This window comes from Pseudorasbora parva, chromosome 11, assembly GCF_024679245.1.
Source record: "Pseudorasbora parva isolate DD20220531a chromosome 11, ASM2467924v1, whole genome shotgun sequence".
Taxonomy (NCBI): Eukaryota; Metazoa; Chordata; class Actinopteri; order Cypriniformes; family Gobionidae; genus Pseudorasbora; species Pseudorasbora parva.
Genome location: NC_090182.1, coordinates 34,555,354 through 34,580,645, shown reverse-complemented (window position 1 = coordinate 34,580,645; position 25,292 = coordinate 34,555,354). Strand labels below are relative to the sequence as shown.

The 25,292-nt window shown below is 44.0% G+C and overlaps 1 protein-coding gene across 1 annotated transcript in view; it reads left to right on the top strand.

Moving 5' to 3' along the window:
* si:ch211-159i8.4 (matrix-remodeling-associated protein 5) overlaps positions 1-18,578 on the top strand; it is a 32,803-nt gene extending 14,225 nt beyond the window's left edge. The window contains exons 5-6 of the mRNA XM_067456638.1: positions 7,473-8,376; positions 16,670-18,578. Coding sequence (XP_067312739.1) covers positions 7,473-8,376; positions 16,670-18,578 — 2,813 coding nt within the window. The remainder of the gene's footprint in view (positions 1-7,472; positions 8,377-16,669) is intronic.
* The last annotated feature ends 6,714 nt before the right edge of the window (positions 18,579-25,292 follow it).

Sequence of the window (25,292 nt, the reverse complement as noted above, 5' to 3'; positions counted from 1 at the left end):
CAGCTCTGGCCATCTTGCTTTCAGTCCGCGATTAGCTTTTTTTGTTTTCTTCATTACAGTTAAAGTAACATCTGCTTTTTGCTAGTCCCTCACAAGTTTCTCACTTCAAACTTTCTTTCTTCTGATCCGTTATGCGCAGCTCCCGCTCTGCTTCTGCCCTAATGCGACTTATAGTCCAGTGCGACTTATGTTATTTTCCGCTTCATGACGCATTTTTTGACTGATGCGACTTATACTCTGGAGCGACTTATAGCCTGAAAAATGCGGTAAGCACTGCATTGCAATACTTACATTTTGCCCCGTCACTCTCAATTTTAAAGTGCTCCCACCACGCTCTACTTTTTCTTTGCCCGCTTAGAAACTAAGCTGGTCATGACTTCTTCTTGTGGATATTACAAATGTCTGGGAGCGCTCTGGTGGTCTCTATTGGTGCAAAAATATATTACAACTAAATTCAAAGCACGTCATTGACGCCACTTAACCGAGCAAAATGTTTCACTCGGTTACGCAATTTTTAACGGTTAACCGGTTAATCGATTAACCATGGACACCCCTAGTGGGGGAGAGGACGCTGGCGTTGTCTGTTCGCCGCTTCTCCACCCACAACAAATCATGTTAATGTACTATTAGATTTACATTTTATTTTATTTCCTTATGTTTGTGACTAGTCTAACAGTCAGAGCTACAATTGGGACTGTTGCTGATTGCTGGCAGCCACTGAGAGGTCGTTGTTCGTCGTTTCGCCGTTTTCAACCGCTTCTCTAATGTTTACGTTTGAATTGCTGCGGTTGGTTTCTGGTTTGGAGGACATTTGATGTTTCTCGCCGTGGGTGCTCACTGGTGGTCTCCCTTGGGCTTGGGCTGCATGGTGGCTGAGGTTTGCACCGGGCTAGCGTCATCCGGGCTCTCGTCGTCGGCGTCCGGCATGATGTTGGGATGTTCTGCTTCTCGGCTGCGCCGCTGTTCCGTCCTGCATTGCGACCATGGAGCGGCTTGGACATCTGCGCCGGCCCCGGTGTGTCCACAGAAGTGCCCGGAGGAATGTTCTGCCTCCTGCATGGTGCTGCAGCGATCCCCATCGTTTGAATCATCATGAAGAAGACCCATCATCTGGTCTTCAGCTGTCGTGCCTCGGCGATGTCATCGGGACACTGCCGCTGGGAGAAATCTGAAACATGGAGTGGACCACAGTGTGCTGCGGAGCTAACAGTGTGCTGCGGAGCTAACAGAGACTTCCACCATCAGCTGTTTTCTGTCCACCATCAGCTCTGTTTCTGTTCACCATCAGCTCTGTTTCTGTTCACCATCAGCTCTGTTTCTGTTCACGATCAGCTCTGTTTCTGTTCACCATCAGCTCTGTTTCTGTTCTGTTTTCTGTGTTGGTAGATTGTTTGTAGTATTCTATATTTTTACTTGTTATTCATTTTTTGTTGTTATTCCCCCCCCCCCTTGTTGCACTTTGAGATTCTTCGGAATGAAAAGTGCATTATAAATAAAATCTATTTTTTTTTTAGTAATTACAGCTGTAATTAATTTCTGTAATTATGTCTATCATTACACTGTTGACCTTATCTTACCGATAGAACTATAGATCGATCTTTTAGAACTAGTTCCAATGTGGAACAGCCTAATGTGGTCTTACTCAATTATAGTCAGAATATAAGTCTGATACTACTCCATTGGGCTGTGATTATTAGGGCGTTTCAACCAAACCAAGAAAGACCTAAATTGGATAGACCTACAACCAATCAGAGCAACGGAGTAAATGACGAATGTTGAGCGACGCATAGTAGTGGTAAGTTTTGATCATTTTAATGACTGAGATCTTTGATTCTCATTCAGCAAAATGAACAAATCTTAAAGGGGTGATGGTAATATAAGAATATCCTGTAAGTTTTGGAGCTGAAAACTTCCTTGTAGGAAAAAGAAAAGCTTTTACAGACACCAGGCCCAGAAAACAAGGCACTCAAATGACGTATTAGAAGGGTAAAAAACCTCCTCTATGTGTACGCCTGCTTGTGCAGCCCAAAACAACTCGACTTGTGGAGTGAAACTGATCGAGTTAATAAACATAATAACTGAGCAATAAACATGCCGAAGATAGCAAGATAATTGTTTGCAAACAAGGCACAGGTCGACCCTGGATTTGCAGACATATTGGCCCTCATTTATCAAAAGTGTGTACACCAAATTTCCAGCGTACACCTTGCGTACACCCAAAACCATGGTGACTTTAAGATTTATCAATATGGACGTTGGCGTATGGCACGCTCAAATCCTACGCCAGTTCAGGAGGTGGTGTACGCACGTTTGAGTTAGTGTGAAAATGCGCAGATAAACGCACAGACAAGATATGCTATATGACCCACTGTTAAAAACCACAACAACAACATTCAGTCTTTATTTTTGTGCAACATGAACGTCAATGTTTAATTTGTGTGACTTTACCAAAGCGTTTGATTTGTAGGCATATGTATTCCTCCAGTTGCGAGCCTGTGCGCTTTATCTGACGTTTCAGGCCTGCCTGGCCCGGCAGCTGCGCACGGACTGGGACTAAAATAATTCAGACTGACAAAAAATAAGAATGACCTTCTTCTTTTAAATAATAATAAAATCATTAAAAACGACATTCTTCTTCTAAATAACAAGCGTCATTAAGAATAAAAATCATAATAATAATAAGAAGAATCTTTTGAATCAAGAATCAAATTGTCATGTAATTATTAATGTGAATGAATGGTACTCCACATCACATCATCATCACTATTGTACACCCCAATACATGTGCCGTGATACGAAATTAAATGCTAATTGTTTCAAAACATGTGCTATAAAATAATGCATTGTGATGGTAATTTATCATCCAAACAGCTATTTAAACTGCTGGAGTGCGCATCTCAACCTCCTGACTATTAAGAGTAGTACTCGTAATTTGGGTCCATATTTTGTTTTTGTAGGTGCCGTTAATCCCGCTCTTTAAACTCCCAAATAAAACAATTTCGGGTGATGGTCCCTGGTGATGGTCTTGATGGGCGCGTCTCAATCATCTCACTAGTTCAGTAGTCAGGGCACTGATCAGGGAGTCAGCCCATTGACTTATGTCCTAATCAGTGCCCTGACTAGTGGACTAGTGAGATGATTGAGCGCGCCCGATCTCCACGTCGGAGAAGTTTTGCTTCTTTGCCGTCTTCTGTTTGTCCATGGCATAAAATGAGGGCGTGGAGGAGGCGGAGACTTGAATATATAGGGGCGTGTTATTCTAATGACGATCGTTTTCAGCCACGGCATTTATCAAGGGCAAGTTTTGCGTACACCTGGATTGCAGAGGTACGCACAGCTTCATAAATCAGGCGTTGAGAGGAGTGTTAGCATAATCTTACGCCAACATATACACCAGTTTCTACGCAAGTTTGATAAATGAGGGCCATTGAGATTAAAACACAATCAATGCTGATCCTTCTATACTGGATCCGACAGGAATGGTGCAACACATTTATGTGAGTAAAACATTTTTTTGTATATGTGATAGTAGGCTATTGCATTGTTACAGATATTGATTATGTGTACATGTCTAACAGAAAATACCTTACCACGCTGTCACAAGTTGGAGAATCCCTTATTTGTTGGTTCATTGCAATTCAGGATCAGAACAGATCTGGGCTGCGTATCCCAAAAGCATCGTAAGCCTAAGTTGATCGTAAAAACAATCATACGAGGGATCTTAATATTAAGGTCTGTTTCCCAAAAGCATCATAACTTAAGTAGCACTTGAAAATGATTGTAGATCTACGAGTGCTCTGGAGTATACAGCTCTAAGTGTATCGTAATAAGAGAGAGTTATGATGTCACCTACAGGACAACTGGCAGATTACATTTTTTTTTTTTAATGAGAGCAGGTAACAAACAAAAAAAATACAAATACACATCTGAATTAAATGACAGAAAAAAGGAAAAAATAAAATAAGTAATGTAGAAAATATACTTCAAAGACTAGGAAAAATAGAGATAAACTCAAAAAAAATATGTCAATGACTTGCCGACATGCACTAAAACCAGCCATGTATTGGACATTCCTCTGCAGTGCCCTCTTCCTTTTTTGCCATTTTTTGCAGACCCGATCTTTTAACCCCCCTGGTTGCTGTTAATTTGGTAGCAATGTCCTCCCAGATGTTTTGTTTCTCTTTGTTTGGACGATGCCCTTTAAATCTGTTTAAAATAATATATTTTCCCACTCCACAGGAATTTTAGCCTAAACGTGGTCATACTCAATTCTAGTCAGAATATGAGTCTGAAACTGCTCCATTGGGCCGTGATTATGAGACGTGTTTCAACCGAACCAGGACAGGCCTCAATTGGATAGACCAACAACCAATCAGAGCAACGAAGGGACGCATTGTCAAATGTCAACAGAGCGCAACTGCACTGTGTTGCCAAGTCCGCGTTTTTTCCGCGAGTTGTTTTCTATGTCCGCGGATTGAAGCGACTATTATGTGATATAAAGACCCATGAGTGCGAATTTAAGCAGGCAACCTTGCCAAAATACCACACATTTTACCCCCCAAATGCCATTTTTTCCCCCGGAGAACCCCCCAAGAAGCTATTGTTCAGGGCTAGTAGTTGGCGCGTTTTGTTGTAAAAACTTGGCAACCCTGTCTGCACGCGTGCTGAAATCAGGCTGGAATACGCGATCTTTGCCAGTGTTGAAAAATAATTTAATGATACACATAGTACTTACCCAATATGATCATCATTTCTGAGAGAAATTGTGAAGGTGAATACAAACAAGCTCTAGGATCCGAACAAATATAATCCAAGCCCCTTTGATGACGTGCATGATTACGTTACTGTTTATCATCTGTTCGTCATCGTCTAAAGCCCACCCTGATGATTTCATTGGTCCGAACAGTTTCTGTTCGGGGATAATTACTCCTCTATGGAGCAAGGCCAGACCGAATTGCCCGACCTAAAAATTGGTGTGGGCGGGGCTAAGTCCGGCTGGCATCCAGGCTAGCATAACTTAGTTGTCAACAGAACTCAACACGCATGCTGGAAGAAGTAAAAGAAGAACTTTGCAGATGTTGTAAAAAATAATTTTAGGATACATGGAGAATTTACTAACACAATCATAATTTTGAGAGAAATAGTGAAGGTAAATGCATATACGAATAAATTATACTAATACAAATTCAAACCAAGCGCTCTTTGGTGATGTGGATGATTACTTTGCGTTATCTGTCAATCATTGTATAAAGCCCGCCCTGAAGATTTGATTGGTCCAAACAGTTTCTGTTCAGGCATAATTAACTCCACAACGGATCAAGTCCAGGCCGAATTGCCCTACCTCAAATGTTGTGGGCGGGGCTAAATTCAGCTGGCATCCAGACTAAAATTGCCCAGAACCGGTGATTCAATAAGAAACATGCATTTCAATTCCGCTTATCGGTTCTTGTGTGCGAATTTGAATGTGATTTAAACCATTTAAGCTCAAAAGACTCTCTGTGCTGCACATACACACATTTGCACAGAACGGCATCTCATAGTGAAAATCTCATAGTGAAAAAGTTGAGAATGAGTTCCCTTTATTTGTCTTTTTGCACAGAACACTTACACATAAAAAGTTAAAATATTCTCATAAACAGTCGATTATGTCTTAGGCCGTGTGCCCACCAAAGCATTTTTAGCCAGCTGAAAACTGCTGAAAAAGCCTGGCTGTGGCGCTTGAGAGCGTTTTGTCTGAGCAGCGTTTTTTTTTTTTTTTTTTAGTTGAGACTCTTTGCTTGTTATGATATGAAAAATCTGCGAAAGTGTTACTAATTTCACAGGTAGTTTGTTTCTGTATTGATTCTATATAAAACACTTTGGTGGACACAAGGCCTTTAAACAGTTGTAAAGATGAAACTGTGTGTGTAACAGTACATTGGATCAGTGCAGATATTAAAGTGACGGATCATCTCTATGGTGTCTCTATGATAACATTAATCAAACAAAAGGCAATGAGAAAATCAACTTGCTGTTCTAGACAGAATTACTTTTGTGGCTATAATTGTAATGTACCATATTTTTCGGACTATAAGTCGCTCCGGAGTAAGTATAAGTCGCATCAGTCAAAAAATGCGTCATGAAGACGAAAAAAACATATAGTCGCTCTGGAGTCAGTATGAATTCAATTTGATATATAAGTCGCACATGACTATAAATGGCAGGACCAGCCAAACTATGAAAAAAACGTATAGTTCAGAAAATACGGTATAGCCTACATTTTATTAATAAAGTTCATTGATATTTTACCTTTTGATTACAGTTTCTGCACCTGAAAACCAGAAAATGTCTATTTCAATCCTATATTTGTATTTATTTGTATCTCTGTAATTGCTTTTTTTTGTTATTTTTTGTGTTTAATTGTATTTTGTAATGCTTGAAATGCATATTAGTTAGGCTAGTTGTTTTTGCTATGTTTTTTTGTAATTATATAAGTCCACGGGTACCTGCATAAAAGTGGCTAAAACGGGTGGATTGTGACATTTATAAAATTCACGGTCGGGGATGCAGGCGGATAATTAACTCTGTGTGGGCGGGTAGTAGCGCGGATTAAAAATATGTGCAATATTTCTGTGGCGAGGTGGACGAGCATGAGAGCGAGGATGAGAGCGAACAAGAGAGCGAGCGAACGAACGACCGGTCTCGAGTCCTCTGAGGGAGCTCGGAGGCATAGATCTAGAGAGATCACCAGACCTGGATTTGACGTTGAGTTGTGTTTACGTTTTATTATGTGTGTGCGTGTTGCAGATGTCAGTGAGGGGCTGCCCACGTTACTTTTGTTTTGTTTGGTTAAAATCTTTTAAATGTTCGCCAGTTTCCGCCTCCTTCTTCCCCCTCGAACATATTGTAAGCTATTACAATATCTATGTCCAAATTACCATTACACAAACACGCAACAACAATATGCCATTTTACCATCACGTCACCACCACTGCGACATTGAAACTTTTGTTGATGCCTCTCGTAGCCCAGATGGAGTGAGCGTTGCAGGAGTAGCAATGGATGAAGTAAAAGTAAAGTTGGTGAGTGGAGTATATGAAATTGTTGACAACGAGTCTTTAAAGCCACTTTAGCCTCTTTCTTTAGCCCATTCATGACGCTGTTGATGTTGAGAGTGGTCCAAGATAAAAAATAAAGCATTTTAATTTGAATGATTTTAGCGTGTGATTTATCGCGGGCACGAGTCGGGTAACGGGCCAAATATTAACAGGTCTGGGTGGGTGCGGATTTAATTTTGATATTTTCACGGGTCACGCGTCGTATCTGGTGCTAAACCTTGCGGGTACGGGCGGGGGCAGGTCTCCAAAAATGGACCCGTGCAGGACTCTGCAGTATGATTATCTTAGAAAGTGTCAAGTTGAATTGTTGGACATATTTTTATTAATTTGTTGATGTTTATTCTTGATGTGTTTTGTTTTTCATTACCTTTACAGGTGCAACAATTCAGACCAACACAAAACTTGGACAAAGATTTGAGGTCCTTTCAAATGGTACTTTTGTGATTAAGAACATCCAGCTGCAAGACAGAGGACAGTACATCTGCAATGCTCAAAACAAATTTGGCTCAGACCGCATGGTATTTACCCTTGTTGTTCAGACTCAGCCTCCAAAAATAATAAATTCAAGGGCCAGAGATGTCTCAGTGTTTTTGGGTAACCCAGTCAGCTTGGACTGTATTGCGCTGGGCAAACCAGAAGCTCAGATTTCATGGATTCTTCCAGATAGGACATTTGTGCGAGACATTGGTTCCCTTGACCGAAGAATATCTCTTTTTCCAAACGGAACACTGAGTATTCATTCAGCAAACTTTTCCAATAAAGGCGATTATAAGTGTATCGCCAGTAATGTAGCAGGAGCTGATACATTCACATACCACATTCGTGTTGCAGCACTACCACCAATAATTGTTGAGCTGTCATATGAGACTATGTTTATGAATGTTGGAAGAAACGTATATGTGGATTGCACTGCTAAAGGAGAGCCATGCCCTCTTATTAAGTGGGTTCTCCCTGATGGCTCACAAATGAAGCCCACACAGTTTATTGGAAGCCGGATATTTATTTTCCCGAATGGAACACTTTATATAAAGAACGTCACCCCCAATGATTCAGGAAGTTATGAGTGCTCAGCAACCAACCTAGTGGGTTTTGCTAAAAGAACTGTGCAGATGAATGTTAGGCAAGAGACTCCAGGCCCCTGGAAAGGCCTATACCAGCAACACAGTGTCACGGCAACATATGGATCCACAGTTTTCCTGCATTGCCCAGAGTCCATTGGTTCACACAGAGGCACAGTCTGGAGACTGCCATCTAAAACCATACTGGAACATCAGTACAGGTAGCATATTTCATGCTATAGAATATAAGCTAAAAGTATAAATGTTTTATCTAGCTAGATTTTAACTAGATTCTTATACTTATACTAGTATTTTTGTCTTGTTTCTAGTTTAAATATCTAAAAAAAAAATTTTTTTAGATATTTAGACTGGAAAGAAGACAAAAAAATACTACTTAAGAACTGCATTTTTTGCAGTGTATCTCCTTAATAAATGTGGAAACTTGTTTCCCCTTCATACTGTAACAACCCTACAGTGGGATTACTTAAGTAAAGCCGTCACAGCTGTATAGTAATTTCTCCTTTATTAAGATTTTACTTTTCTCTTTTGAGCAATTATTGGTTCTCACTGTTCAAACTGACATACGCACTCAAACTCACAGCAGGCCAACTTCATCACTTGTGGAATTCAAACAATGTCTGGTGTAGATTAAACAAACTGTCTCAGCCCAAACAACCCCTGCTGATCCAGACAATACTGTAACTGAGTGGAATGCCAGGGGCAATTTGTCTACTTCAAATGTTCAGTCAGCTATACAACGGGCTACTTAAAGCAGTTAGATAACAAATGTTTAACATTAATTGGTCATTATTATGCCTAGAACTCTAATTAATCTAAATTAAATTGTTAAAAAAATTAGATTTCTGAAATTTTGGTTCATGGTCATGCAATGTGACTTTAGCTACAAAGGTTTAATGAAGAACTATATTTGCTCTGAACTGAACAATTAGTATTCCACAAAAAGAACTTAAAAAACAAAGCCTCGTGAAGTCAACGTTCAAAGTTTGTCTTGAAGGAAAAAACAAAGATTAAAGTAGTCCTCAGATGCCATGTTCTTTACAACAACATTTCAGAAAAAATGTTGTGGAGAAAGCTGCTGACTGAATGAACCGCATAAGTATACAGCAGTTAAATACTGAATGTTAACATGATTAAAATGAATTAATAGCTTGCTGATATATATTAATTTGCATTAACTATAATAATAATATTTTATAGGGATAGTTTACCCAAAAAAGAAAATTCTGTCATCACTTAGTGAGGCTCAAGTTGTTCCAAACCTGTATAAATGACTACTATAGTATTTATTTTTCACCACTAGGCTAGTCAAAGAAAGAAATGTATACAGGTTCAGAACAATTGAGGGTGAGTAAATGATTAAAGAATTTTCTTTTTTGGGTGAACTATCCCTTTAATTGCAATCTCAAATTAATTAGATTAATTATGTTCAAACAACAGAGGTGCATATTACCATGGTTTCAGAAAACGTCTCGGTTATGTATATAACCCTTGTTCCCTGAGAGGGAATGAGCACTGCATCGGAATGACGAATTTGGGGATGCTCCCTAAGCATCAGCGTCTCTGAAGTATGAATAAAACTATTCCAATCCTGATTGGTTTTACGTCATGACGTAGATGTGACGGCATACCCGTAAGCTATAAAGGGGAGCCTGGAGCATTGTAGCGTCAATTATCGCGATGAAGCAAGCGCTCTAAGGCGATATGCGGTGTGGCGATGAGACGCAGTGCTCGTTCCCTCTCAGGGAACAAGGGTTATATACATAACCCAAGACGTTCCCTATATCGAGGGAACTTCGCACTACGTCGGAACGACTAATTTGGGGAACGAGTACCCACTAGGCCACACCAAGGATACGCCTGCCCCATTGTGAAACTGGAAACCAGGCACAATTAGGACTGGAGCACCCTGCTGCCGGAGTCGCAGGGAGATGCAAGCTGTGAAATCTTATAAAAGTGTGCTGAGTAGCCCAAACGGCCGCTTCGCAGATGTCCTGCATAGGAACTCCGGAGAGAAGGGCCACCGAGGAGGCCATGCCCCTGGTGGAATGGGCCCTCAAGGCTATAGGTGAAGGCAGATTGCGCACCTGATATGCCAAGGCTATAGCCTGCACAATCCACTAATAGTAGGGGTTGATGCAGGCAACCCTTAATTGGGTAAGCCAAAACACACTAACAGCTGGTCTGATTTCCTCTACTGAGCTGACCTTTCCAAATACACCCTGGGAGCATGGTCCGGAACTGGGTACAAGAGGAAAAGTCTCCCTTCTTCCGCCGTCACGTGGGGCGGGGATGAAATGCCTGAAGGACCAAGGACCTGACCACACTGGATGGGACCTTAGGTACGTAGCCAGGTCTAGGGTGCAGTATGGCTTTGACTCCTCCTAGGGCAAACTCCAGGCAGGTTGGGGTAACTGCCAAGGCCTGAAGATCCCCCACCCTCCTAAGAGAGGTAATAGCTAGGAGGAATGCTACTTTAAGTGTCAGATTCTTTAGTTCTGCCGATTCCAATGGTTCGAAGGGGGCCTCAGCCAGACCTGCGAGTACTACTGCCAGATCCCATGTAGGTACTCTGGTACGGACTACAGGCCTCATCCTCCGTGCCCCACTGGGCAGTTAACTGGGTCGACCTCACATTCTCTACACCAAGTAGCGAAAACATTCCACTTGAGGCTGTTCAGTCTCCTCGTACACGGGGCCCTGGAACTAAGTAGGGTCTCTATAACGTCTGCTGGTAGCCCATCTTCTCGGTACCTGGCACCCTCAGGGGCCAGACCCAAAGGTTTTGGGGCGGGGGTAAAATATTGTGCCCCCTGCTTGAGATAGAAGGTGCCACCTCAGAGGGACCTGCCACGGGGGACCCACCAGCAGAGTTATTATATCCGAGAGCCACACTCGAGTCGGCCAACGAGGAGCCACCAGAAGAAGACTGACTCCTTGTTGCCGGACTCTCTCCAGGACCCCTGGGAGCAGAGTGGTCGGGGGAAATTTGTACAGACGCAGCCTTGGCCACGTCTGTACCATGGCATCCAACCCCAGTGGGGCTGGATGCGTGAGGGAGAACCACAGTGGACAGTAGGACGTCTCTCGAGACGCAAACAGATCCACTTCCACTGGCCCGAACCTCTTGCATATTGGCTCCACCACAACCGCCTCAGCCCCTGCCTCGACAGTATCTCTGCCCCCTGATTCTGTATCCCCGGGATGTACATTGCCCTGAGGGGTAACAGTTTCCCTTGTGACCAACGGAGAATGAGATGCGCCAATTTGCATAGGGGGCGCGATCTCAACCCCCCTTGGCGGTTCAGGTATGCCATGATTGCCATATTGTCCGTACGGACCAGAACGTGGTGCCCGCGAAGTTCCGGGAAAAAACTCCTCAGAGCTCTGTACAGTCCCTGACAAAAGTCTTGTCGCTTATCTATTTTCTAGAAATATCTGATATTAACCTGAACTTTAATTAATTAATTGGTGTTAGAAATAGCTCATATGAAAAGCTAAAACCCTCCCAAATGATGTTTAATGCACTGAAATAAATAATTTTCACAGAAAAAATATTTATCATTTAATCAAGACAGAAAGGTCAAATTTTGGCAAGACAAAAGTTTTGTCGCCTATACAGAAATTGAACAAATTTACTGCAAATACAAAAATATGTCAGCAAATTAAGTTGTGGTGCTGTGAGATCCAAATTTTATATCTTGTATGACTTCCATGAGCTTGAAGGACTGCATCCATGCGGTTTGGCAAGGATTCATACAATTCATTGATGAAGTCATCAGGAATAGCTAAGAAAGTAGTCTTGCATGCCTCCCAGAGTTCATCAATATTCTTTGGTTTCGTCTTCCATGCGTCCTCTTTCATCCTACCCCACATATGCTCAATGATGTTCATGTCTGGTGACTGGGCTGGCCAATCCTGGAGCATCTTGATCTTCTTCGCCTTGAGGAACTTTGATGTGGAGATGGAAGTATGCGATGGAGCACTGTCCTGCTGCAGAATTTGGCCTCTTTTATGGTTTCGAATATAAGAGGTAGCTAAGATTTCTTGGTATTTTAGACTATTGATGTTGCCTTCTACCCTGCAGATCTCCCGCACACCCCCATACTGTATGTTACCCCAGACCATGATTTTTCCGCCACCAAACTTCACTGTTTTCTGGGTGAATCTCAGATCCATTCGGGCACCAGTAGGTCTCCTGCAATATTTGTGGTGACTGTGGTGTAATTCAACAGAAGATTCATCTGAAAAATCCACCTTCTGCCATTTTTCCAGCGTCCATCCTTTTAGCAGGCTGTGGGCCTTGGCAAATGCCACACGATTTTTCAATTGTCTTTTGTTTAGTGCTGGCTTCTGGGCACTGATTCGACCATGGAGGCCATTTCGAGACCGAATCCGACAAACTGTTCTGGTTGACACAGGGACTTCAGGTGACCAGGTCTCGTGGAGCTCTGCTGCAGTGGAAAATGGGCTGGCCTTGGATTTTCGAGCCAACAAACGGTCCTCTCGAGCAGTTGTCTTGCGGGGTCTGCCTGACCTGGGCTTGTCGAAAACGTCTCCAGTCTCTTCAAATCTTTTTTTTATCCTCTGTACTTGACGCTGAGACACATTGAAGGTGTCTGCCATATCAGCAGTGGATCTGGTCTTCAGCCTCTTGATAATCAAAACTTTAGTCTCAGGGTGAATCTAAGGCATGTTTGCAGAGATCTAGTTGCAGTTGATGTGAAGGTCTAGCGTACTGGGGTTCTTTTTATACACACTTGAGACCTAATTGATCCATTATTAGTCACAGGTTAAGCTCATATGACATTGTAAAAACACTTAAGCCTTTGCAAAAATTGACTCAATGGGTTTACCAAGCTGTGAATATTAGAATACTTTTTGAAAGTTTAGTTTTTCACTGAAAAATTATCACAAAAGCTGGTGGGATTAAAATGAGCCATTTCTTGTAAAAAAAATCTTGATTAGAAATATATTTCAGCGGCACTTTAGGTCAATTTGTACACAAGCGACAAGACTTTTTTCAGGGACTGTATACTGCCATAATTTCTAAGCAATTTATGTGCCAGGTGGAATGACGGTCCTCCCATGGACCCCTCGCAAAACGGCCTTCCATGACCGCGCCCTAGCCAGTGAGGGAGGCATCTGTTGAAACGGTTTTCCGGCAACATGATGCTCCCAGCACTGGCCCTTGGGACAGAAACCAAACTTTCTTCCATATAACTAGAGCACGAAGGCATTTGCGCGTTACCCAGATCATACGGAATGGGTTCCCTTTGGGGGAAAACCCTTTGGTTTTTAGCAACTTTAGGGCCCTCATGTGTAGCAGGCTGAACAGAATGACGTTGGACGCTGCTGCTAGATTCCCCAACACCTTCTGGAAGTGTTTTACAGTGATGCTGTGGCCCAGTCTTATTCATGAGACTATCGCCAGAATGGTGCGCCCACATCAAAATTGAATCACATATTATCCTCAGAAAGCTACTTTTCTGGGCTGGCTTCAACACCCTCTTTTTCGTGTTGAGTCCCAGCCCCAAGCATTGAATATGTGCCAGAACTACATCTCAATTTTTAACTGCCATCTCATACAACTGTGCCAGTATTAGCCAGTCGTCTATATAATTTAGCACACGGATGCCCTGAAGTCTCAGTGGAGCCAGAGCTGCATCCATGCATTTGGTGAATGTGTGAGGGGAAATAGCTAGACCGAACGGAAGCACCCGATATTGGTACGCTTCGCCCCCGAAAGCGAACCTCAGAAACTTCCTGTGGCAAGGAATGATGGAGACATGAAAATAGGCGTCTTTTAAATCTATCGTGATGAACCAGTCCTTGGGCTGGATCTGATTCACGATGGTGGGAATAGTTAACATCTTGAACCTGAATCTCCTCAAAGACCGGTTCAGATACCTTAGATCTAAAATCGGCCGAAGCCCTCCATCCTTTTTTGGAACTATACAGTACCAGCTGTAGAACCCGGCCTCCCTCTCCGACGGTGAGACCTGTTCTATGGCTAACTTTATCAGCAAGAATTCTACTTCTTGTTCCATTACCCTAATCCGCTCTTCGACCACTGCAGTCCATGTCACCCCATTGAATTTTGGAGGAGGGTGATAGAACTGCAGTCTGTACCCTATTTCTACAGTGTGCAGGACCCATGTGGATGTATTCGGAAGGCATTTTCATGTGCCTAGATAATCTACTAAGGGAATCAGCCTCTCAAGGCTGGTCTCGGGTATTAATTCATTTTTCGCTCCCTGAAGTGGATGCCTGGCAGAGAGCTGAATACGATTTTCAGTGTGTGTACACACACGTGCTGCCCAGTCACAGGTCTTTCTCGAGGCAACTGGAGCACCCCCTGTCCATTGGAAAACGATGTGGCTCGAAGCATCTGTGACGGTGGGGTTACCACATCATTTTCCCATCGAGAGCGCCACGCGAGAGACAACCTCAATTGCCCTCGGGCGGGAGGGGCCTCTCTTAGAAACCCTGCCGCAGCTAGGATTTCTTCCAAGCAGCCTTCTTAGCCAGAAGGATGTCCTTAGATAGCCCTTCTGCACGGAAGCCTGCTGGAGAGAGTGCCTCATCTGTTGCCAGGCTCCCGGAGGAGGGGCTCTAGAGGCGACACTCTCTTTTAACCTGTCAGTGCGAGGAGCTGGCTGACGGCTGAGACTGCCCACTAGTGGCAGCCTTCCCTGATTTTGGCCGACGAGGAAGGAACTGACGAAAGGCCGCCGATTGTTTCTTCGCCTCCTGGAACCTGACGACGACTAAATTAACGGCGTTGCCAAACAGGCCAGAAGGCGAGATTGGGGAATCCAGGAGAAACGACTTATCTTTCTCCTTTATTCCCGACAGATGTAACCAGATATGTCTTTCACTGTCACCATTGAGGCCATGGAGCGGTCGATAGCACGGGCCTTGGAGATGTCCTTGATGACGCGACTCGGAGAGACAAATCAGCGGCCTTTCTCAGCTCGAGGATGTCCTCCGGAGAGGGACCCAGAATGGATAGTGTGTGCAGGGAACTACCAGCCCGACCCGCCGCCATATATGCCCTGCCCACCAATGCTGACATGTCCCTACATGGCTTGGTGGGCAGTACCGGGGCTTTAAGGGACAATGCCGATTCAGGTGACAGATAGCCCGCTAGAGCATCTTCCACCCGTGGCATCGTCCCGTAGCCGGCCTCACGCACCCCCAGAACGTTTGCATAATCTAACACAGTTGGAAATTTGCATGGATTAAGGCCTGTTCCAGGAACTGCACAACTTGCTATGTTGGCAAGCCCCGGCGAGGTGTCTGAGCCCAGAGAAAAAGAAAACGATCATCCAGCCTACTGGATCTCGTGTCTTTTTTGTGGCCACTCGATATTTAATTTGGCCACAGCATGGGTCAGCAACTCTATAAGCTCCTCTTGGGCGGGTGGATGAGGGGGCAACATATATCCCGCCTCAAAGTTGATCTCGGAACCGGAGAGAATCAACATCGGGTTCTCCACCCTGGGGGAAGAAGCCGCTTCGCGGGCTTCCGCACGAGGTGGGAGAACCTCTGAACTGTCAGAGGAAGATTGAGAAAGTGCCTCAGCAGTCTCAATCTCCGCTGACAGATCCAGCTGTGAGCCCCATGATCTGCGACGCTAGGCCGCCTCGGCAGCCGCAGGCCCAGAGCCACGGGGCTCAAGTGGTTGGCCGGCCTCATCAAAGACTGCCATCCTAGAGTGCAGCACCCTGAGCGTCAGCAGCTCACAGTGACTGCAGGCGGCTCCATTGAGAGCCGCCTGAGCATGCTGAACGCCCAGGCACTGAACACACAGAGAATGTGTGTCCGTTCCCGAAATGAAGTGGGGACACGGATGCACACACCTCTTAAACTCAGCCACCATAATATTTGTTTTTATATATGATATATAAGGGACAAACAACAATAAATAGACAGACAGTTTTCACACAGAGCGCTATGCTGAAGAGCGATAACTGACGCTACAATGCGTTAGGCTCCCCTTTATAGCTTCCAGGTATGCCATCACATCTACGTCATGACGTAACACCAATCAGGATTGAACTAGTTTCATTCATACTTCAGAGACGCTGATGCTTAGGGAGCATCCCCAAATTCGTCGTTCCGATGCAGTGCGGAGTTCCTTTGATAGAGGGAACCAATGCATACCACGATTCATATATGGGAAACGCACCTCTGAATGATTGTGGACTGCCCAGTCAGCGCTGTCAACCATGACCAAAATTGTAGATGTTTCACACAGTCTGAATAAGCATATGCCACACTGTCCAGCTTAGCTTTTATGTAAAATCTCACCACTCATATCTGTCAAAATCTGACAAGTAACAATTGTAAAGGACTGGGAAAAGAAATTACACAGTGTGCAGCCAGCTTAGGAAGAATTATATGTGCTATTTTATTATATCAGATAATTACTATGAAAGAGTTCAGCTGTCATAAAAAAGATGAAAACAATTTCTCTCTTTTTGTTCTCAGTCCACAAAGGCACATCACTGCTTTCCCCAATGGCACTCTGAGAATTCTGAGATTGACTGAGAAGGATGGAGGCAATTATCTGTGCATGTATCAAAGACCAAATGGTGAGGACATGGAGCTGTTCCAAGTAGAGGTTCTCATGAAACCACCAAGGATAGAGAACACTGGGGCACAACATAAAATAATTGCTAATGGAGACAACTTCCTGGTGGACTGTGTCGCTTTTGGTCTTCCAGACCCAGAGGTTTCATGGAGCCTCCCAGACGGCACCATGATCAACAATGCCCTCCAGTCAGATGACAGTGGAACCCGTAACCGGCGCTATATAATTTTTGGAAATGGAACACTTTTGTTGCAACAAATGGGGAAAAGGGATGAAGGCAATTATACATGCTACGCTAAGAATACCCTGGGGGAGGATGCAATGAAAGTAAGTGTCCAAGTGGTGCCAAACTCACCCCAAATATCTTCTAAAGAGCAAGTGTCTATGTCGGCACCTTTCGGGCAATCAGTCCAAATGAAGTGTGATGCTACAGTGGTTATACCACCTACGATCCTCTGGATCTCACCAAGGAATGAGATGATTACCTCATCTTCAGTCAAATACCAAATCCTAAACGATGGAACTCTGATCATAAAAAAACTGACTTTGGCTGACCAGGGAAAGTATGCCTGTGTGGCACGGAACCCCACCGGAGATAACATCAGGAATGTCAAGCTTCTAGTTGAGGTAAAAGGGCCGCAAATTAATGGACAGAGTGGGCGGGCAGAGAACAAAGTTTTAGCAGTGTATTACCAGACGCTATTGCTGGACTGCAAAGCAGAGGGTATGCCCGAGCCACAGATCACTTGGACCACACCTCATAGCATGTCCCTACCCACCCCATATTTGGGAGGCAGGTTCCAAGTCCACAGGAATGGCACTCTTGAATTGAGGGGCATTCGAAAGACTGATGAAGGTCAGTTTCTGTGCATAGCCAAGAATTTCTTAGGGGAAGCAAGTCTAGCAGTTAACCTGGAAGTTGCATTACTTGCTGAGAAGCCGAGCTTTCCAGTGCCAAACATAGAGGTCCTTCCTCTCAAAGCAGATGGTGATGGCATATCTTTGGAGTGCCGTGCTACTGGAAAACCAAAGCCAGAGTTTCTCTGGATTCTACCGAATGGAACAGCACTGAATCCAGGCATGAAACTTCAAAGGTTCACTCACTACTTGGGAAATGGGACTTTACACATTATGCAACCAGGTGTCGTTGACAAAGGTGTATATCGATGCTTGGCCAAAAATGTTGCAGGACAAGCAGAAAAGCGCTATGCTTTAGAACCTGGACAGAAGCCTCAAATTAGAAGTACTGCTGCTACAATGAAGATTTCATTCGGGCAAACATTAAATATGCCATGCAATGTGGATGGTTGGCCTCAGGCAACAATTACCTGGACTCTTCCAAATGGCCTAGTCTTGGACAAGCCTCAAGTTATTGGAAGAGTAACATATTTATTTAACGGCACACTTCAGGTGAAAGAAACTTCCAAATTTGATAGAGGAACATATACCTGCAAAGCCACAAACACATTTGGATCATCAACATTGTCATATCCAGTGAGTATTATGGTGTTTCCACCTCAAATCACACATGCTCCACCTTCAATAACCAGAGTTAACAGGGGGTCTCCTGTGATTCTGAACTGCATAGCTGCTGGCATACCCAAACCAGACATTTCTTGGACTCTGCCTGGACGCACCACACTTGTACCCAATAATCGCTTTACAGTACAGGGTGGAATTTACATGACAGAGGAGGGAAATTTGGTCATACAGGACCCAGGTCTCATGAACTCAGGGATTTACAAATGTAATGCTAGAAATGTATTGGGAACAGACTTCAAAGCAACATACCTTCAAGTGATCTGAGCAATAGACCAGCAAAATCAATTATATAATGTAGTGTTTAGCTTTGCAACAAAAAAATCAATGCACTTTTTTTTCTGAAAAAAAAAATGTTGTGTGTTTATGTATTGGACTTAAAAATGCATTAAAAGTGCACCAAGGCACTTAAAATACCCTCATCAATGTTGTTAAATGGATAGTTTTGGATAGAAAATTATTTTACTCATTTACTCTCAAAACCGTATGAATTTATTTATTCTGCTGTATGGTGGCCCAGTAGTGCAGCCGTACTAAATTAAACCACAACACAACGAAATCGGCAAAACACAACGGAATTAAACCACAACACAACGTAATCGTCACAACACAACGGAAACAAGGCACAACAAAACGAAATCGCCACAACACAATGGAAACAGGGCACAACACAACGAAATCGCCACAACACAACGGAAACGAGCCACAACACAACGGAATCACCACAACAAAATGGAAACGCTCCCGACCACGAGGGGGCTCTTGGAGTGCAATAAAGTTAGTTTTCCTTGCCATTGATCTATAGATTGGCCTGTTTTACAAAGATATAAACACTACGATCAGATTTAAGTGTGTAACCATTGTATATCGACATGAAATATCAATTCAAAATCACCTACATGCATTATAGCTGCATATTTATACTCGTGAACGTTTTTACTCGCGATCAAGGCGCTTGATGCCCAAGGGAACGTCTGCCAATTCCACCAAGTGGTTGAAATGTATAATTTTATGAATTAAAATTACTTTTTTGTTGTTTTGTTTAAATGTTCAATTTCCAATGTTAGTCAGTTTTTTTTAATACAAAAAAGCTCGTTTCCGTTGTGTTGTGGCTCGTTTCCGTTGTGTTGTGCCTTGTTTCCATTGTCTTGTGGCAATTTCATTGTGTTGTGCCTTGTTTCCGTTGTGTTGTGGTGATTTTGTTGTGTTGTGCCGATTTTGTTGTGTTGTGGTTTAATTTAGTACAGCTGCACTACTGGGCCACCGTACTGCTGAACACAAAGGAAGATATTTGAATGAATATTTGTGACTACCCACCATGGTAGTCAATGGCTGCCGAGATCTGATTGGTTACAAACATTCTTCCAAATATCTTCCTTTGTGTTCAGCAGAACAAACTAATTTATACAGGTTTATAACATCTTGACTGTGACAAAAGATGACAGAATTAAATTTTTTGGGGTGAACTATCTCTTTAAATGTTGTACTTTTTTAAACCATCATTACTTGTTTACTTTGAATCTCCCCATTCATTGAACCAAAGATGTTTTTAGTATTCTATATTTAATTTATAAAAATATTGGTTTGTACATATTTATATATTCCATAGAGTAAACCAAAAATGTATATAAAACATTCCAGAATGTCTGCAATTTGTCTGATATGAATTGTCTGTTGAATTTCTTGCATTCTTCAGTGTGTTAGAAAAAATGGTCTTGTCAAAGTAGAATGAGGCAATGTATGGTGCAAATTTTGGGTGCAAATGTTGCTATTGATGTGGTATCTGTACAAAAAACACAAGAACTCAGTTATGTAAGATACTTACTGCCACACTGGGCAAATAAAAAATACTATTGTTATTATTTTTGTTTCATCTCTTTAATTTATAACATTTATTTTACCAAATGCCACAATTCCACAATGTTACTAAATAAATTAATGTGGACCTACATTAATTTTAAATGTGAGACACCACAGTTATGAATCAAGCAATAGTACTTGTGGATGGGATACAATGGGATATGAATGATGTCACAATTCACCAGTGTGAGTGCCCGTGATCACCACCAGAGGGCACTCCACCCCGGACTGTCACTCCATCACAAACTACATTACCCATAATCCTTTCCTCGGACTCATTAGCACTCAATGTTCACACCTGTGTCTCATCACCTGCTTACCTCTGCCTATATAAGCCTGGTTATCTCTGTCATTCATTGTGAAGTCTTGTTTAGTGTCACAACTGCATTTCTGAGCGTTTCCCTGGTTTCATGTATCTTGGTCTTTGATTTCTTGCCTTCTCCGTGGATTACCCTTTTGCCTGTTCCTTCTGTTTTGTTTGCCTTTTCGGACTGATTTCTTGTTAGGACCGTTTGCCTATTCTATTGACTACGACTTTGGATTACCCTTCAATAAATACTGCAATAAACAAACCTTCTTTTTCAGAGCAGTTCATTACAGAAGACTTCGCCACCATGGATCCAGCAGTATGTCTCATCCGTCTATGCCAGGGTACTCACTCACTCGAGGACCACATCATAGACTTTCTGAACATTGCAAACTTCACCAACCTCCCGGACTTTATGTTGATTGACTTTTTTTGCCATGGACTCAATAAACAGTTACAAAGCAAACTCGTCCGTGATGGTCCTCGAGGGTCCCTGAGTGAGTTCCTTGATTATGCCCTTCAGGTAAGCGGCTCTGCTTTCACAGTGGGTGTCATGGAGGAGGATTGTGACATTTCCACTGCACCTGCCGTGCTTGTGTCCTCGGGCAAGATGGCCGCGGAGCCAGTGTCCCCTGACAAAATGGCAGCCGAAGCTGTGTCTTTGGACAAGATGGACACCACTCCAGAACCTTCAGCCATCATGGACATCAATGCAGAGTTCCGGGTTGTCATAAATGGCACACATGAAACCAGTAAGGTGGTCCCAATGCAAGTGAGACTGGCATCCAGCCTGGAGGACTCACCGCTGATGTCAGTGCGTGCAAGTGGCATCCCTAGATCAGCACCATCCAACACACAGGCCTCTGCGCTCTCAGACCTTTCAGAGCCGCGTGTCATCTCAGCAGGCCTTCCAGAGCATTGTGTCGTCTCTGCAGACCTTCCAGAGCCTTATGCCGTCTCAACAGACCTTCCAGAGCCACGTGTCGTCTCAGCAGGCCTTCCAGAGCCACGTGTCGTCTCAGCAGGCCTTCCAGAGCCTCGTGTCGTCTCAGCAGGCCTTCCAGAGCCTTGTGTCGTCTCAGCAGGCCTTCTAGAGCCTGGTGTCGTCTCAACGGACCTTGCAAAGCCTGGTGTCGTCTCAGCGGACTTTCCAGAGCCTCGTGTCGTCTCAGCGGATCTTCCAGAACCTCCAGCCACTGACCAAAGTCCAGAAAGGGCTCCGGCCCGTGCGGCGAGTCCAGAGAGGGCTCCGGCCCGTGCGCCCAGTCCAGAGAGGGCTCCGGCCCGTGCCCCGAGTCCAGAGAGGGCTCCGGCCCGTGCCCCGAGTCCAGAGAGGGCTCCGGCCCGTGCCCCGAGTCCAGAGCAGGTGGTCCAGCCAGAGCCTTCTCTGGACTCGGGGCACGGGCTCTTGTGAGTCCGAGTCCAGAGAGGGCTCCGGCCCGTGCTCAGAGTCCGAGTCCAGAGAGGGCTCCGGCCCGTGCTCAGAGTCCGAGTCCAGAGAGGGCTCCGGCCCGTGCTCAGAGTCCGAGTCCAGAGAGGGCTCCGGCCCGTGCTCAGAGTCAGAGTCCAGAGAGGGCTCTGGCCCATGCCCCGAGTCCAAGTCCAGAGAGGGCTCTGGCTGGACAGCCTGCTCTGCCGTGGGGGTCTTCAACCTCGCCTGCACTGCTGTGGTGGTCGTCATCTGCTCCGCCGTGGGGGTCTTCAAGACCGTCTTCCCTGCTGTGGTGGTCGTCTGCTCCGCCGTGGGGGTCTTTAAGACCGCCGGCTCCGCTCCGGTCGCCTGCGCCACCCTGGTCATCTGTCCGGTCACCTGCGCCACCTTGGTCATCTGCCCGGTCTGCACCACCCTGGTCATCTGCCCGGCCAGCTCCATCCTGGCCTCCTGCTCTGCCTGAATCTCCAGGCCCTCTTCCACTACATGGGCCTGGCCCTCCATCCCGCCCCCGGTCCTCCTCCCTCCTAAACAATTTTAGGAGCGTCTGGAAGCCGCTCCTTTGAGGGGGGGCTATGTCACAATTCACCAGTGTGAGTGCCTGTGATCACCACCAGAGGGCACTCCACCCCGGACTGTCACTCCATCACAAACTACATTACCCATAATCCTTTCCTCGGACTCATTAACACTCAATGTTCACACCTGTGTCTCATCACCTCATTACCTCTGCCTATATAAGCCTGGTTATCTCTGTCATTCATTGCGAAGTCTTGTTTAGTGTCACAACTGCATTTCTGAGCGTTTCCCTGGTTTCATGTATCTTGGTCTTTGATTTCTTGCCTTCTCCGTGGATTACCCTTTTTGTGATGGAAGTTTGTGATGGAGTGACAGTCCGGGGTGGAGTACCCTCTGGGCGGCAGTGGCTCAGTGGTTCATGTAGGTTGTCTACAGACCAGAAGGTTGGTGGTTCGATCCCCGGTTCCACCTGACCAAGTGTCAAGGTGTCCATGAGCAAGACACCTAACCCCAGCTGCTCCCGACGAGCTGGATGTCGCCTTACATGGCTGACATCGCCGTCGGTGTATGAATGGGTGAATGTGAGGCAAAAATGTAAAGCGCTTTGGATAAAAGCGCTATATAAATGCAGTCCATTTACCATTTCCATTTACCTTTTGCCTGTTCCTTCTGTTTTGTTTGCCTTTTCGGACTGATTTCTTGTTATGACCTTTTGCCTGTACTATTGACTATGACTTTGGATTACCCTTCAATAAATACTGCGTTTGGATCTTCAACCAACCTTCTGTCTCAGAGCAGTTCGTTACAAATGAGATCATCCAGACAGCAGTGATATTAAATGGAGAATTATTTTTAGTGTTAAAAGTTTTCTTTTGAAATCCATGGTGGCTGATCATAAAATCTAGGCTATATATAGACAGGTCAGTTAACAGTACTGTAACGAAGAAAATGTGTAGAAGTTCAATCTAGGGGCAAATTCCGGGTTTATCACCAGGTTCACTCAGGTGTGTCGGCCAGAACTAGCCTAGAAATCTAGACGCACCCTAGCGGCAGCAAATTTAATTTGCCCGCAAGTGTCGTCTAGGAACTCTCAATACCCATCTGAGCTGTATTCCTCAGAATCTGGACGGCCCAATCACATCGTGTATAGAGTCGGCGGCCGGGGCCATAATGACGACGGCCGAGTTGCGTTTGCGTGCTTCTAGTAAACACAGAAACTGGCGAACGGCGGCGGTCTTTCGAATCAGCTTTGACTGCGACTCTGGAAGACTTGGAGTTAAGCTTTTCTCTGAGAAAAGAACAAAGAGCGGCACTGAAGTCATTCTTAAAAAGGGAAGATGTGTTCGGAGTTTAGCCGACCGGATACGGCGAATGTTTAATCACTCAGCGAGCTCTGCTTCACCTTCATGTTGCTCTGGTTGGTGTAGCGCTATCCTATCGCGTGCAGAGGGAGTTTGAAAGACAACCGTTTATCCCGCCCCTTGGATTGAGCCCTGTCTATGGTGAGTTTCCAGACCAAACATCTTGATGTGGGTCTGGCTTGTCAGGCTAGGCCAGAACACCACTTAAGGCCAAATTTTCCAGAGAGTGAAATGAAGAGAGGAGAGATAATTATTTTATTCTGTTTATTTCTTCATCTTTCTTAAGTAAGTTTAAATGTGAGTGTAATTTCAAGTGTGGTTTCTATAAAGAGAGAATGATGAATAAAGGAAACATATATATATATATATATATATATATATATATATATATATATATATATATATATATATATATAAATATATATATATATATATATATATATATATATATATATATATATATACACACACACATTCTTCCTTAAGCACTAATACACATTACAACATAAAATAAACAGTAGTCAGAAGATGACTATATCTCTTAAACCGCAAAATGTAAGCAGAGAGAAAGTATTGAAACACTTCTCAGATTTTCTCCCATGCATTAAGTGACTAATAAAGTAGATAGAACTTACTGTCATCTATAATATACTTTAAAGCATCAATAGCGGTCCAGATAAATATATTTTAGACCACCTCATATATTACTCAGCCACAGAGTACTTAAAGGTCCCGTTCTTCGCGATTCCATCTTTCAAACTTTAGTTAGTGTGAAATGTTGCTATTAGAGCATAAATAATACCTGTAAAATTATAAAGCTCAAAGTTCAATTCCAAGCAAGATATTTTATTTACCAGAAGTTCCCTTTCAAAGCCTACAGCGAACGGCCGGTTTGGACTACACCTCTGCACTTCCTGGCAGGAATGACGTCACTAGAACCGTTTGTTGACTAACCCTCCGCCCACAAGAAACACACGCAAAATAGGGGGCGTGGTCTTGTTGCTCTCCCACGTGGAGAAGAGCGCGCATTCAGCGCTTGCATCTCCCCGTTATGGTAAGAGGTGGGACCTTTCCGGGCAAAGTGCACTAAGCTGCTGTCCAATCACAACACGGGAAGCGCTGGCCCAATCAGAACTCGTTACGTATTTCTGAAGGAGGGACTTCACAGAACAAGGGAATCATCAGGCCGTTTTTAGGACAGAGAAAACAGCACTGTACAGATAAATTGTGTGAAAATACTGTGTTTTTTTACACGCTAAACATGAACGCATGTTATATTGCACACTGTAAACATAATCAAAGCTTCGAAAACACGCCTTTAGAAGAACGGGACCTTTAACATTCATAACAACACATATTGAATAAAGTATAAACATGTCTAAACACGATGCGACCCATTCAACCCAACATACTGAATCAGGTGGACCAAAGCTAGAAAGGAATGCACGAACGTGAATATAATTAACACAACAGTCGTGTAACGACCTTAAAGGGGGGGTGAA